Below are 14,302 nucleotides of genomic sequence, written 5' to 3' on the forward strand. Positions count from 1 at the left end.
GAGGCCGCGAAGGAGCCTCTTTTGCTGGCCCATAAGAGCATTACCTCTCCATAGTAATTTTCTTTTTCACTTCCAAAGCTCTATTATATATATTTCATTGCTATCAATTAACATGATTTTTTATTTATAATTCTAGAAAATATGGTTTAGAAAGTAGATATTTATATTATTTTTATATTAATTGTTAGAAGTTCTATATTGAACATTGATAAAGTTATTTTAAAAGTATATTAAATAGGTGTAAATTTTATTTTGCAGTTTTAAAATTTATTTTCTATTTCTAATATAATATCAGAGTGATAAGATATATTTTAATAAGATATATTTTAATAAAATTTATCTTAAAAAAATTTATTGTTTGTTTAATTTATTATATCACCCCGTTATTGAAATATTTGTTGTTTATTAAATATATTATTTCATTTATCATTAGATTATTATATTAAAAATATATAAATGAATATAATTTTTGCTTGTTACATTTAAAATCTACTCTCTATTATTAATGTAACACAAAAATGATAACACTTCTATGCAGTCTCGTTTAACAATTTCCTACTTGTAAAGACCATCGACTTTAGTTATAATCGTTAAAAAGAAGAAGACTAAATTCAATCACAATCTTGTATACTTTGCCAGTTGGGCTAGGCATTTTAGGCCTAGAATTCATTAGATTGGGCCAGATATTTAAAGGTCCACTTTTTATGTCGGATCACATCTTCCTGCACCTCCATGATATCAACCTGCAACTCCACAAACATGTGAAATGACTTACTGCTCTTAATTTTTTTCTCCATCTTCTTCCACTGGTGTACCCCTTCCTCCTTCTTCCTTTCCCGTACCGGCGTCTCTCACCCCCTTCTTCCTTCACCTGCACGACACCTTCTCTCACTTTATTACAATTTAGAATATTTTTTATTTTGTATTATGTAACATAATATCTGGAACACAAAAATTATATTATTGTGTATTTCAAAATTCAAAATAAGAGCGTAAAATTAAAATTTTAAAATGTTTGAGCGTGCAGGATGAAACTAGGGAGGTGCAGGAAGTAGCAGCCTCTCTTTTGTCATGGAAAACTGTATGTGAGATTTACTAGTTATTCTTAATTTATTGAGTGAAGCACATTCCTTACTTTTTTAAGGAATTAAAACATATTCCAGACCAAGTCTTATATTGTCATATTTGGAGACTGACTCTTTTAAATGCTTGATATGTATAAAATCTTCTTTATATGTATATAGTCTGAAATCAAACATAGGTAAAAAAGCTTAACTTTTTTTAATTTGTTTTGGATTTCATTGGAAAAATTTTAACAACAAATGATTCAAAAGCTACTGGTACCACAAGTTTGGAGTGTGAATAGATTATTATTTTTTAGGGGAAATAGTAGTGAAGCTATACCACATGGTATAATCTGGAATAAAAGGTTTGAAGTGAAGACAAACCTTGTATCAGTGATAACTTTATCTCATTTCTCCACCATACAATTCACAACACTTAATTTGTGACGAACTTGTGCTACTAATGCAAGCTAACATTTTCTTCTATCTTCCAAAAGACACCATGAACCCTTCTCACATTTAGTGACAAAAGAGTACTTGATGAAATAGAAAAGAAAGAAAAAAAACATGTCATGCAGTGGTGGTAGCTTGGGTTATGGGGGAGCAACCTGCTTGAGCAATGTTCACCACACAAAGAAGGTGCAGCAGCAATCACTGAGAAGCAGTTTGATAGGCAGGAAAAGTGGTGGAGTGATGAAGTGTTGGAGAGGAAAAAATGGTAATAACAGCAAGAGTTGGAAAAGGGTAGGAGTTGTGCAGTGTAGAGGGATAGGAGACTTCGTTGGAGGAGACTTGATATGGCTAGATATTGATCGTTGGCTTTCAGATGTTGAAGAGCACAAAGCACTTGCAATATACCCTCCTCACGAAGGAGGCTATGAGGGGCGTTACTTGTCACGTCTCATACGTCAGGGCTACTATTTCCTTGACCTCTCAGCTCGTGGCCTTGGTGACCCTGAAACCACCCTCACCAAGATTCACCCTGTTTGCCCTGTCAGTTCTTCTTTTTCACAACACTCTTGTTTATGATTCCTTAACCGAATCACAATCACTTTTAACTTGAAACATTGAAATTTTTCAAATGGTTTCGTGATGAATTTCAGGCTCATGTTGGAAAGCAGCCAATAGCAAGGTGGTATTATCCTCCAGAAGTTGATTTCAGATTAGAATCATTGCCACCAAATGCCAAAGGATTGGTGGTCTGGATACTTGAAGCCAAGGTGTGAGGATTGTGGCACTACTTCTTTACTTGTTTTCCGTTAACAATTTTACTTAACATACAATTACAGGATATAACTCACTGTCATCTTTTGTTATGTGTTGTCTTCCACAGGTTCTCTCTAAGGCAGAACTGCAGTTCCTAGCTTTGCTGCCTACACTTAGGCCTAATGTGAGGGTCATTGCAGAATGTGGAAACTGGTAAAGCTAACTTTTTTAACATTTACTTATTCTAGTTAGATTTTATAGTTTTTCTTTTGTTAACTATCAGTGCTTTCTGCTGCTTGAGAACTTGAATTTGTCTAACTAAGAAGGGTTTGATAAGAACAACATGAAACATAGTACATAAGATTCATTTGTTTTCACTAAGAACTGTAGAACTAAGGAGAAGAGAACAGAATATAAGATTGTTGCATCCATTCTATAACAACACACACCCCAAATGCTTATCAGATTTTTACCTTTGTATTGCTTTGCTTCCTGTTTGATATCAGTTTTATGTGATGATCAGGAGAAAGTTTATGTGGAAGCCACTGAAAGAAATTGCAGGACTAACTAGCAGTGAGGAAGCTTAGTTAGTGGTGCTTCAATGTTGCTTATCATTCCTTATTTCCAACAATCAAGTACAGATATTCATTTTACCTTATCCAATTTAAGGCTTTTTATAGCTCCAGAGAAGTGACATATGAAAGGAAGACACAGATATAGGAAAAATAATTTTCCTTGTAAATAATTAGATTTGTCTGTCATGAGTGACCCTTTAATTCTCAAGGTTTAATTTTGTCCAAACACATACATTTCCTCAAATTCCATTGTGAAATTGTTCAGAATCATTTATTTGATCTAATACTTAGTCCTGTCTCTTCTTCCAGTGTGTTTTAAGTTCTAAACAGTATAATGGTGGCTTTGTTATGGTGTAGTTTCCTGCAATTTCATAAACACTTGAATCACTTTTTATATTCTGTATTTTTACAATTGTTCTACTAATCCAATAATTCTATACTAGAAATAGAGACTAGAAATAGATTAAACACTTTCGAAACAATTTTTAATAATAAAACCGTGGAATCAGATCTAGACTTAAAAAAGATATAGAATGAATCATGATATGTTAACACTTTTTAACAAATTTTTATAATAGATTATTTATCATTATTTTATTTTATTATTTCGTATATTTTTGAAACGAAATGAACATAGTAAAAAAGTTATAAAAAAAAGAGTTAAAAAAACATTTTCCATATACAATATCTATGTTTTGACTCTAACTCTGAGTGGTGATAGACTGCATAACTAGAACCGCAAATTTGAAATTTGTTTAACAAAGATTAAGTTCAAAATGTTAGTTTCTAAACAATTTTAATACTTTGTTCATCTTAAAATAGTTTTATGTTAATTTAATATGGATACAGTAATCAATTGTATCATTAAAAAAATAATACAATATCATTCGTCCTTAAAAACAAGATACATTTATTTAAATTCTACAAGTTATGTTGAAGTGGAGACATCTATGCAAACATTTATTATTATTGAAAGTTCTCTAACATGATATAAAATGCTAAAATATAATAAACACGGGTTTGCTTTTGGTACCACTCCAAAAGACCTCTTATCATTGGAGATATCTATGTGTATATAAACCCTTGACCAGTCCTTATTTCACTCAATGTGGAACTTTGTTTGCACTCCAACATCATCTTCAACTTAAAACAAAAAATATATATATTCTCATAACATCTTTTAATTCAATTCACTTCATCAAATTATATTTCAAAACTTTGAATCATTTAATATTTAATGTAAATTTTAATTATTCTCAGGGTTGAGAATGATTTGATCTTAACATTAAACCAAAATCAATTTTATGTTTTCAACTCATTTAATTGTTGAATGAAACTTTTTTCACATCTAACTACAATAAAGTACTCATTCATCTATGACCATCCACCCCTTCATCACGTTAACACAGCACCTTATAATGTCTCAACAAAATTTACAATCAAGTACAATAATAATTATATTACCATTTTATTCAACAAAAAATTAATTTCAAAGTAAAAATTATTTACACATTTCAGTTCTCTTTACAACAAAATTGTTTAGAGTTACACGAGAAACAATTTATAACAGAGAAAAAGTTGGAACAACCTAAATACTCTAATAACCTAGGGGGAAAACATTCGAACTATCAAGACATAAATCAAAAGGTAAATTAGATGAGAGATTACTTTCATACTATTACATATGTAAAATCTTATAACATTCCTGGAAAATAATAGAAAAAGATAAGATAGAGGGATTTGTGGAATTGAAAAGGACTTTCTCCAAAGAAAAAAAATGATAAAAGCTTAATCTATTTGGGGAAAAGATAAGAAATTAATTTTAAAAAATAGAAAAAAAGAGAGAGGGAAGAGTTTTAATATAACAATTCAATATAACAATAGTTTTCAATGTAACATTTTAATTTGAAAATATATGTATACAATAATTATTTCAATCTACTTATACAAATAACATAAAATAATATAAAAGGGCACATTTATATTATAAATAATCTTATTCTATATCAACCTAGTTTAATTATAATTGTTAATCTAATAAATTCAAATTATTGAAAAACTTGTTCATCAACATTTCACTAGTGAAACTAACTCCTCCATATGTGTGATATACTGTGATTGTTGATCAACCATAATTATAACTAAAAAAACTATAACGAAAAGAATATATATATATAATAAAATATAAAATTGAGATATAATTTGAAGAAGTAGCTATTAAAGATTAAAATCATTTTTGTTAACTATGTGAAGTTAAAATGAAATTTATCAAATCCTTTAACAAAATCCTAGAAAAAACATGATACTAAAAACATCGGAGAATGCGACTTAAACCACTTGCAAACAAATAAATGAAAGTGATTCAACCTTTGTAATTGAAGATCCCATAAATAAGGTTCATATAGGTAAAATAATCACTTATTAGTTATGTTAGCACTAAAATTGATTTCAAATAAATTATATCCATTCTATAGTGTGCGTGAAAATGCTAGATATTACATTAGTGAATAAACTTTGTAATAAAATTCTATGGGGTTTAATAATTTTAGTCTAATAAAGTTTTTAATGATTTTCATTTCCCTTACAAGTGGTGTATGATTTGTAGTATACACTTGATGAAATTACCTATATGAGTGTCGATGGGCTACTTATATGAGGGTCGAGGGACTGCTTACTTGAGATCTTAACAATATATCTAGAACACTCATAAATACCAAGCACGTGTATCGCTTAATAAGCATTAGACAACGATAATGACAAGAATTATGGGGTGTATTATGATTGGTAGACCGCTAACACACATTAAGTGTTTTTGGTTCATAAAGCTTGCTATACTAATTACATTGCATGTTAAGTTTCTCAATGTAAGACTAGTTCATATAACTTGCTATACCAACTACGATAAATCACATCTTATATGAGATCCAAAGTTTTCTTCTTTCGTTCTTTTTATCTCTTATCTTTTGCAATAAATGGAGGATTGTTGTAAAAGCTAATTCTTCTATCTTGTTTTATAACATAAGAACATAATGCTTTGAGTGTTATAGAAAAGGTTCACATGTGTTTTCTGTAACATCACGATTTTTGGGATGTCTCGATTACGGGTAAAATTTAAAATTTTTAAAATCATAATACCATCGCGGAAATCCATTTATATAATACTAAAATTAGTAAAATGAAAGCGAAATAAAATAAAACCCGATTACATGGTTTCTAACACTTAGAGTACAAAAACTTTAAATAACACAAGTCTTTTTTCCATTCTTGCCTCTCTATCATGCATCTGGAGCATCTGCTCCCATACAACCAAAAGTTATACGATCATCGCAAGACACAAACACAACAAATATGGGTAAGCTACCATAACACAACCAATAACAATAAAATCTGTACATATAAAGCAAATGTAACTTAATAACAAATCCATCATCTACAACGATATCCTACTAACATAACCATTTATACACCATGACCATTATCAACATCACCATTAACTATATCATGACTATACCGTCAACGTCATCCTTATCAACACCGTCTCCAAACACATTGTCACTACGAATATCATCACATGTACCTCCATTAGAAACAATTTCATCATGAATCCTTCACCATCAATAACAACCTGAGCCTCTACAATACCATAACTCCATAATAAAAAGAATTAGTCACACTCCTGTATCCTACTTCAAACCCGTAGCCTCCCCACAGATCCCCTATAGCCTCTCCTATAGGTCTGCTCGAGTAGTCCCGCCTACCTGGCTAAGGAATATGTTTCCTGCCACACAAGGACAAGGCAAACACCATTACCTCCATACAAAAAAGGTTCAATACCCGAGCACCACCTTTTCACACAATGCCAAAGAAAGTCTACAACATCTTTAGAGCTCGTAATTCCCAAGTTAGTCTTTCTGATGGAAAATATAAGTCAAAATGAATAACATCACCATCTTTATCCTAAAAAATCACCCTACTAACATAGAAATAAGATAAAATACATTAAAACAAGAACATAACAAATTTTCCAAAATCCAAAAAAATATGTAATTAAGGTATAATGACACTTGAAAAATAATATCATGTGAATTTTTTTACAGCACAAACAATTATCTCCAAAACAAAAACTTAACTCAATCTCATAACATTGTACTACAAAAATATATAATAAAAAAATTAAATACATACTTAAAAAAATTCTTTAATTTGATATAATTAAAATTATAAACTTAGGCTTTGTTCACTTTAGAAGATTGATTTAGGGGAGAGTGAGTGGATGAATTTGAGAATAAATTGATTGTTATTTTTTTGAGTAGATTTGAAGATGAGTGAAAGTCAATTTAGAAGTAAAGTTTGTAAAAACTAGTGTAAGATTTGACCGATGTGACAAATAAAAAAAATTGTTTAATTGGTAAAAATTGAAAATTACACTAGTGCAGCGAGGGGCTTTTACCGCGGTTATTTTTCACTATACGTCGCGGTTTACGAACCGCGGCATATTCAGCCGCGATAGTAAGTCAGAGACTTTATGCCGCGGTTCAGAACCGCGGTATATAAGTTGCAGAATATGTCGCGGTTGTTCAAAGAACCGCGGCCTAAATCCATTTTAAAAAAAAAAAAATTTTTGTCCACTATATGCCGCGGTTGGGGTTACAACCGCGACATATTCCCCTGCAGTTTTTTAAAATTGCAGGTCTGTTTTTGTGATATCCACTACCACAAAAACAGACCTGCATATAGTAATGTCTTGAATCTCTGCAAAAGACAATTCATATTAATTAGTGTATATGAATTCAACATTTGGGAAAAAATCAAAATTTGTTAAAGTTATCAAAATTTGTTAAAGTTAACACTAATGAAGAAATCATGTTAAGAATGTAAAAGGGCATAAATACCTGGAACAGGGGCGGCGAAAAAGCTTGGTGCAACAAAGGGGAATGGCAGCGGAGAGGAATGACAGGCGTTTCAAACGATTTTGATCGGCTAAAACTGTTTTTTATCGTCAAAAATGGGAAATGACCGAACAATTTTGAGTTTAAACGGTGAAGAAACAAGGAACTGAGATGGGTGGTCGACGGGAGAAGAAAACTCGAAGTCCAGAGTGTCTGCGCGAACAAGACGATATTGTTCCAAAGTTTTATTTTTTAACTCTGACTGGGGAATCTACCGCGGTTCACTACTTAACCGCGGTAGAAGATGGCATTTTTAAAATTATTTTGAAACTATATGCCGCGGTTCGGCGGCAACCGCGGTAGAAGATGGCATTTTTAAAATTATTTTTAAACTATATACCGCGGTTGCCCTCCGAACCGCGGTATATTCCTCTAAATATTTCAAATTCGTTTTAAATTTATTTCAACACAACTGTCTCCCCAACTGCCTTTCAGAGAATTTCAGAAGTTACAGGGGGTATATGCCGCGGTTCTCTGGGGAACCGCGGCATATACCCCCTGTAACTTCTGAAATTCTCTGACTGGCAGAGAAGTTGAGACGTTACAGGGGTATATGCCGCGGTTCCCCAGAGAACCGCGGCATATACCCCCTGTAACTTTTCAAATTCTCTGACCCAGTCAGCACCTGCAATAAATTGGCAGGGTATATGCCGCGGTTGTGCAGAGAACCGCGGCATATACCCTGTTATTTAATTTTTTATTCATACGTGGCGTCAAAGGCAATGGTTGACTGGGGTATATGCCGCGGTTTCCAGTAGAACCGCGGCATATATGTTCGTTTTATTTACAAAACTGCCACCGCGCACCATTATGCTGCGGTTTTCGTTGAACCGTGGCATAATGTGCGCTGTAGAAAGCCTTTTTTTTACTAGTGTTATCAAAATATTCTTAATAGTAAAAGTAATATAAAATTGTAATTGTTAATATTATATATAATTTTAAAAATTATTATAAGAAAAGAAAAAAATAAAAATTAATTTTTCACATGAAAAAAAATTCTATTATTATTATTTTATTATTATTATTATTTTATTATTATTATTATTATTATTTTCATATTAGGAATAATACAGTAAGGTGTCATCTCTCAAATTCTTCCTTTCATTTACTCTTAAATCTGTACAAATAAACAAAAGAAAATCCTGTAAATCTATCTCTCCACATATTTTTAAATAGTAAATTTGTGCAAGTAAACACAGTCTTAAAGTTCATATATAATCCCTAACCTTGACTCCCTTACTTCTCTTAAATAATATAAAACTTTTCAAGCTATATTATTTTACATATTGACATGTAATTTCTTATTACCAATCCCTAGACGAGGTGCTTCTCCACGGCATGTTCTTTCCCCACTTCTAAAAATCCTCGCCGAAAAATAAGAGAAAAAAAAAAAACCGAGGTGCCTTTTCTCATTACTACCCTTATGACATTTCATTTATTGCCACTTTAATAGCAGAAAATAGTCAAAGCCCACGAATTTAAGAGAACTGGACCCAAATGCCTGCGCAACAACACGTACTCACCGAGGTGTCCAGCATGCAGCCCAAAACATCAGATGTCCATGCATTGGTCTTCTAATTTTCACCAAACACCGTCTGAGATTTAATTATTTACATCTAACTCATTTATTAAAATGATACCGTAATAATATAGGGATTATTTATTGGATGATAAGTTTACTATTTTATTTCAGCAAGTGGGCTTAAACTGAACATGATTCCTGTCCTATATCAAACCCCAAAACAACAACAGAGCTTGGATGTGACACTTTGATTCTCAGTGAAGAGAAGGTGTTCTCTAACCATGCAGCTTCAATTTGATTCTCAGTTTCTTATGTCTATTCTGTTTCTTTCTTTTGTTGGCTTGTTATGTTATTTGTACACTTCTTTTGTGGACAAGCCAAATAGGCTTCGTTCTAAGCTAATGAAGCAAGGTATCAGTGGCCCACCTCCAACTATTCTGCTTGGCAATATTTTGGAGTTACAGAAAGCTCGCTCTGCCACTTCAAAGTCTTCTTCTTCTTCTTCAAAAGTCCCTTCCTCTCACAACTGTGCTGCTCTTCTCCTTCCACTCTTTGATAAATGGAGAAACGAATATGGTATATGTCTTTCATTCTTTTAATATATGGAGTTCATTACTCAAAAATCATGAATCAAACCTATCAGTAGTAATACAATTTCAAAATTGCAGGGGTATTAGCTGAAATAAACTGCTTAGAGGTGTGACATAGATATATTGGAATACAATTTCACTACTCTCCAATCAAACTATTAATTGCATAAATTTTGAGGAGTATGAGTATATGATATCTTATACTGCTCTTGTATAATCATATAAATGTTATGTTAATGATAATTTGTACCTACAATCAGTATTCTGTTGTTTAGATCCAAGTACATAATGCAGAATTTCTCACCTTCTCCTTGTGGACTGATCTGTACACTGATTTTGCAAATAGTTTGAGTGATTTGAGAATCACCATGCTTCAATTTTCTTGTGTAAACAGGTCAAGTGTTCATGTTTTCACTTGGAGCCATTCAAATAGTGTGTGTGAACCAACCAGACATAGTGAGAGAGGTCACTGTCTGCACATCCTTGGACTTGGCGAAGCCTGCATATCAACTGAAACACATAGGGCCTTTGGTGGGTCAAGGCATTTTAACTTCCAATGGGACTAAATGGGTTCATCAAAGAAAGATCATAGCTCCAGAACTATACATGGGAAAGGTTAAGGTATATATAAGGTTTTCTTTTTCTTGATATTCATATTGATACTTGATTTCATTGACTCTTAACTTGAAATAACTTTATTTGATGTGCTTCCAAGGGAATGATGAATATAATTAGCGAGTCTGCTGTATCTGTGGTAAACTTGTGGAGTAATAGAGTAGAAGCAGAAGGTGGAGTTGCTGACATCAAAATTGATGAGTGCATGAGAAACTTCTCTGGTAATGTTATTTCAAGAGCATGCTTTGGAAGCAATTATACCAAGAGTGAAGAGATTTTCTTGAAACTCACAGCTCTCCAAGAGTTATTGTCCTGGAAAAATTTATTCAGACGTATCCCTGGCATGTGGTACAATACCGTTTTTCCATAGCATCACGAATATTTTTCTGATATTGTCCTTTTTCTTTTTCAATTTAAGAACAACTTATGCATGTTACAGCTACCTTCCAACAAAGACCAATAGAGAAATATGGACATTAGAAAAGGAGGTGAATGAAATGATACTCCAGGTGGTGAAGGAAAGAAAGGAAACTACTTTTGAGAACGACTTGCTGCAAATGGTTCTTGAAAATGTTAAGGACAGTAAGCCAAGTAAAGAGGCCATTGACGATTTCATAGTTGATAACTGCAAGAATATATACTTGGCAGGCTATGAGACAACTGCAGTTTCTGCTACATGGTGCCTGATGCTGCTGGCCGCAAACCCAGATTGGCAAGATCGTGTTCGTGCTGAGGTGACAGAAATTTGCAGTGGTAGAATCCCAGATTTTAGTATGCTTGGTAAGATGAAGCAGGTAAGGATCCTTAGGCAGCATACACTACAAAAACAACTCATATATCCTTTAGCGTAACATAAATTGTTTTATACAAATTCTAACTACTCTATACAAACTCATAATGCCTACACTAACAAATTCATATTCATTTCTGTTAGACAAAGAAATAGCTGCTATGCTTAGAGTATGATACCTAATTGTTTTTCATAGTGATATTACAGTGTAGCATCAAGCATAACTTGCATTTGTTGTGGCAGCTAGCTATGGTTATTCATGAAGTATTGCGGCTTTATCCTCCTGTGACTGTGGTGTCAAGAGAGGCCTTGAAGGACATGAAATTTGGGAACCTTGATGTTCCAAAGGGGTTTAACCTTTGGATAATGGTAGTAAGTTTGCACACAAATCCTGATATATGGGGAGATGATGCCTACAAATTCAAGCCAGAAAGATTTGCCAATGGAACCATAGGTTCTTGTAAGCTGCCACACGTGTACATGCCCTTTGGGGTTGGTCCACGAGTGTGTCTTGGACAGAACTTGGCTATTGTGGAACTTAAGATGATCATAGCTCTCATATTGTCCAAATTCACTTTCTCACTCTCTCCACGCTACGTTCATTCGCCCACTGTCAGGTTGCTCATAGAGCCTGAGCATGGAGTCAATATCTTGGTAAAAAAAATATGAACTGTTCCTTCTAAGTAGCAGTTCTGCTAAGAGATGTAGCATTTTGGTGAAATAAGTTTTCTAAGCATAATGTGTTCACGTTATGATGCATGAAATCTTATAATGCAAAAATAATGCCGGTATTTGTTTCACTAGTTTCCTATTTCAACTTGTAGAAGAAAAGCAATAAAAACACTTATCATTATGCTTCTAGAACCTACAATTATGACCAATAATTTGACAATTTGAACAAAATAGAGTCATTTTCTTATACTCAACATTACTACACAATTATACGAATACATATCTCAATTAATTACCTCATAACCATTATGAGTATCAACACTTTCTCAAAGTATTTCAACCATAAAATCCTTTATAATATTATGGAAATAATAATGACACAATAGCAAAATTTTATTTATACACTAGTACAAAAATCGCGTACAACGTCGAATATTTTGGGTTTTTAACGGTGAATTCGTAAACGACATCATATCAGAAGACGTTAAATTGACGTCAAATTTAAAAAATTCGATGTTAACTTAACGTCGAACTTTGTTAATATATGACGTTAATCACCTCTTTTTTGTTTTTTTAATTAATTGTGATCCTTCTTACAACTCTATGAGACCTGAAGGACAAAAGCATGAAAATAATCGGTCAAAACAAACGAAAATCATACATAAAATGTATTTATCAAATGAAAGAAAGATTAAATGTGATGGTCGTCAAACTTCGTTCGAGAAAAGTTTGAGAAGAGACGAGGGTCTCGCGCTCTAGGATAAAGTGAATGAATTTTCAATCTCCCGCTCAAATTTTTATTGAATTCACTAACCTTTTGACGTCTAGCGCTGGGACATTCGACATTTTATATCCTTTTACGTCGAATTACAATTTTAAATGACGTTTAATAATTGCATTTATTTACAAAAATGTCATCGGTCATTTTTAACATTAGCTATTCAGTGGTTGAACGTTAAACGCGTGACGTAATACGTTGTTTTTGTACTAGTGATAGCAACTTATTAGACACACTAGACAAGGAAAACAGTTTGGAAACCTTCACTAACAACTCTAGAAAGGTCAAAAACTCCCAAACGACCTAAAGAACGTCCAAAACTGATGTGTAGAACTTCGAGTTCGAGATTTCTAATAACTTAGTTATTGTTGGATATCTCGTACCACTGGACGACTCCTTACTATATGACTCATTCCCAAACGACTCCTCATTAGACAACTCCTCACAAGAACACTCCTTCCCATACGACTCCTTTCTAGATGACTTTTTCCCAAACGACTCCTTACTAGACGACTCCTTCCTAAACGATTCTTTACCAAACGATTTACCAGATTTTTAATACAATAAGAGACCAAATAAACCCTAAATGACCCCAAGGCAGTTCCCACAACTGCAAACTTTCCCCAAAACCATGATCTTAAAATTTTACTTGTCAAAACCCTCATTTTATGCCCAAAACTTGCCCTTCTTCTAATTTATCCCAAACCAAAGTTCTGTAAGAATAAATTTGCGTAGATTTACTAAATCTATATTCACAAATTCATCAATAAACATACTTCACATCAGCCAACCAACTACACACCAACATGCATAAGTATTCAATTCAAAACACCACCATTTTCAAGCACCCAATACACAAAATTTCACGATTTAATTAAAGTTCATAAATCAATCATCATACAAACAACAAATATCACATGTATACCAAATCCAAACCAAACAAACTAGTTTCCCTTACTTGGTTGACTCTCCGACAGTTCTAAGAATTATAAAATTCTTCTTACGACTCCAAGATCTCTATTTGCTCTCTCTATAACTGAAATCAATCGGTTAGAAATGAAAATCTCGCCTTAAGGATTTCTTAGGCAGTCTTTGATGTTCTGATAGATGAGTATGAAGTTAGGGTTTCTAGAGAGAAGGTAGAGGTAATTTTAAAAAAAGAGATTTTAGAGATATAAAGCTTCTTCTTGATTAGAAAATTCTAGGTTTAATTGCTTTCTTTGTCCCTACTTTTGGTACAGTGTGTCAAGTTGGTCCAACCTTTTAAAAACGTTTTAACTTCGTCTACACCTGGTAAAATTTGCCTTAATCAAGTCACTTCCGTTAAATATGAATAAACATAGTTAATTGTGTGCTGACATGGAAAAATGTCAACAACTTTTTTTTCTTTCTCCTCAGCTCCTCAGTTTCTCTTCGCCAATATGTTTCTTTCTCTTCTCTACGCCCATCTCTTCTTTGTTCAGTTAATAAAAGTTTAAATCATTTGATCTTTTACTTTCTTCTAAAATAAGTTCTTAATAAAAAGTTTATTTGATTAGTGC

General features: G+C 32.8%; 2 protein-coding genes across 2 annotated transcripts; both read left to right on the forward strand.

The window, feature by feature from the left end:
* The first annotated feature begins 1,499 nt into the window (after positions 1 to 1,499).
* On the forward strand, positions 1,500 to 3,145 carry LOC108342439 (NAD(P)H-quinone oxidoreductase subunit N, chloroplastic). The gene is made up of 4 exons (XM_017580214.2): positions 1,500 to 2,057; positions 2,168 to 2,284; positions 2,398 to 2,483; positions 2,794 to 3,145. The coding sequence occupies exons 1-4, from the start codon at positions 1,632 to 1,634 to the stop codon at positions 2,855 to 2,857; spliced, it is 693 nt and encodes a 230-aa protein (XP_017435703.1). The 5' UTR covers positions 1,500 to 1,631; the 3' UTR covers positions 2,858 to 3,145.
* Positions 3,146 to 9,408: 6,263 nt separating this feature from the next.
* LOC108341901 (cytochrome P450 714C2) lies at positions 9,409 to 12,111 on the forward strand. Its single transcript, XM_017579575.2, has 5 exons — positions 9,409 to 9,892; positions 10,301 to 10,527; positions 10,622 to 10,869; positions 10,961 to 11,315; positions 11,555 to 12,111. The coding sequence occupies exons 1-5, from the start codon at positions 9,598 to 9,600 to the stop codon at positions 11,978 to 11,980; spliced, it is 1,551 nt and encodes a 516-aa protein (XP_017435064.1). The 5' UTR covers positions 9,409 to 9,597; the 3' UTR covers positions 11,981 to 12,111.
* The last annotated feature ends 2,191 nt before the right edge of the window (positions 12,112 to 14,302 follow it).

This window comes from Vigna angularis, chromosome 6 (genome assembly GCF_016808095.1).
Source record: "Vigna angularis cultivar LongXiaoDou No.4 chromosome 6, ASM1680809v1, whole genome shotgun sequence".
NCBI classification, from domain to species: domain Eukaryota; kingdom Viridiplantae; phylum Streptophyta; class Magnoliopsida; order Fabales; family Fabaceae; genus Vigna; species Vigna angularis.

Bases quoted from the DNA above. Each gene is read 5' to 3' on its own strand.
- LOC108341901 (XM_017579575.2), top strand. From the start codon at position 9,598: ATGCAGCTTCAATTTGATTCTCAGTTTCTTATGTCTATTCTGTTTCTT. The intron at 10,528-10,621 runs GTATATATAAGG...TGTGCTTCCAAG, and splicing joins TATACATGGGAAAGGTTAAG to GGAATGATGAATATAATTAG. The intron at 10,870-10,960 runs GTACAATACCGT...TGCATGTTACAG, and splicing joins AGACGTATCCCTGGCATGTG to CTACCTTCCAACAAAGACCA.
- LOC108342439 (XM_017580214.2), top strand. From the start codon at position 1,632: ATGTCATGCAGTGGTGGTAGCTTGGGTTATGGGGGAGCAACCTGCTTG. The intron at 2,058-2,167 runs GTCAGTTCTTCT...GATGAATTTCAG, and splicing joins AGATTCACCCTGTTTGCCCT to GCTCATGTTGGAAAGCAGCC. The intron at 2,484-2,793 runs GTAAAGCTAACT...TGTGATGATCAG, and splicing joins ATTGCAGAATGTGGAAACTG to GAGAAAGTTTATGTGGAAGC.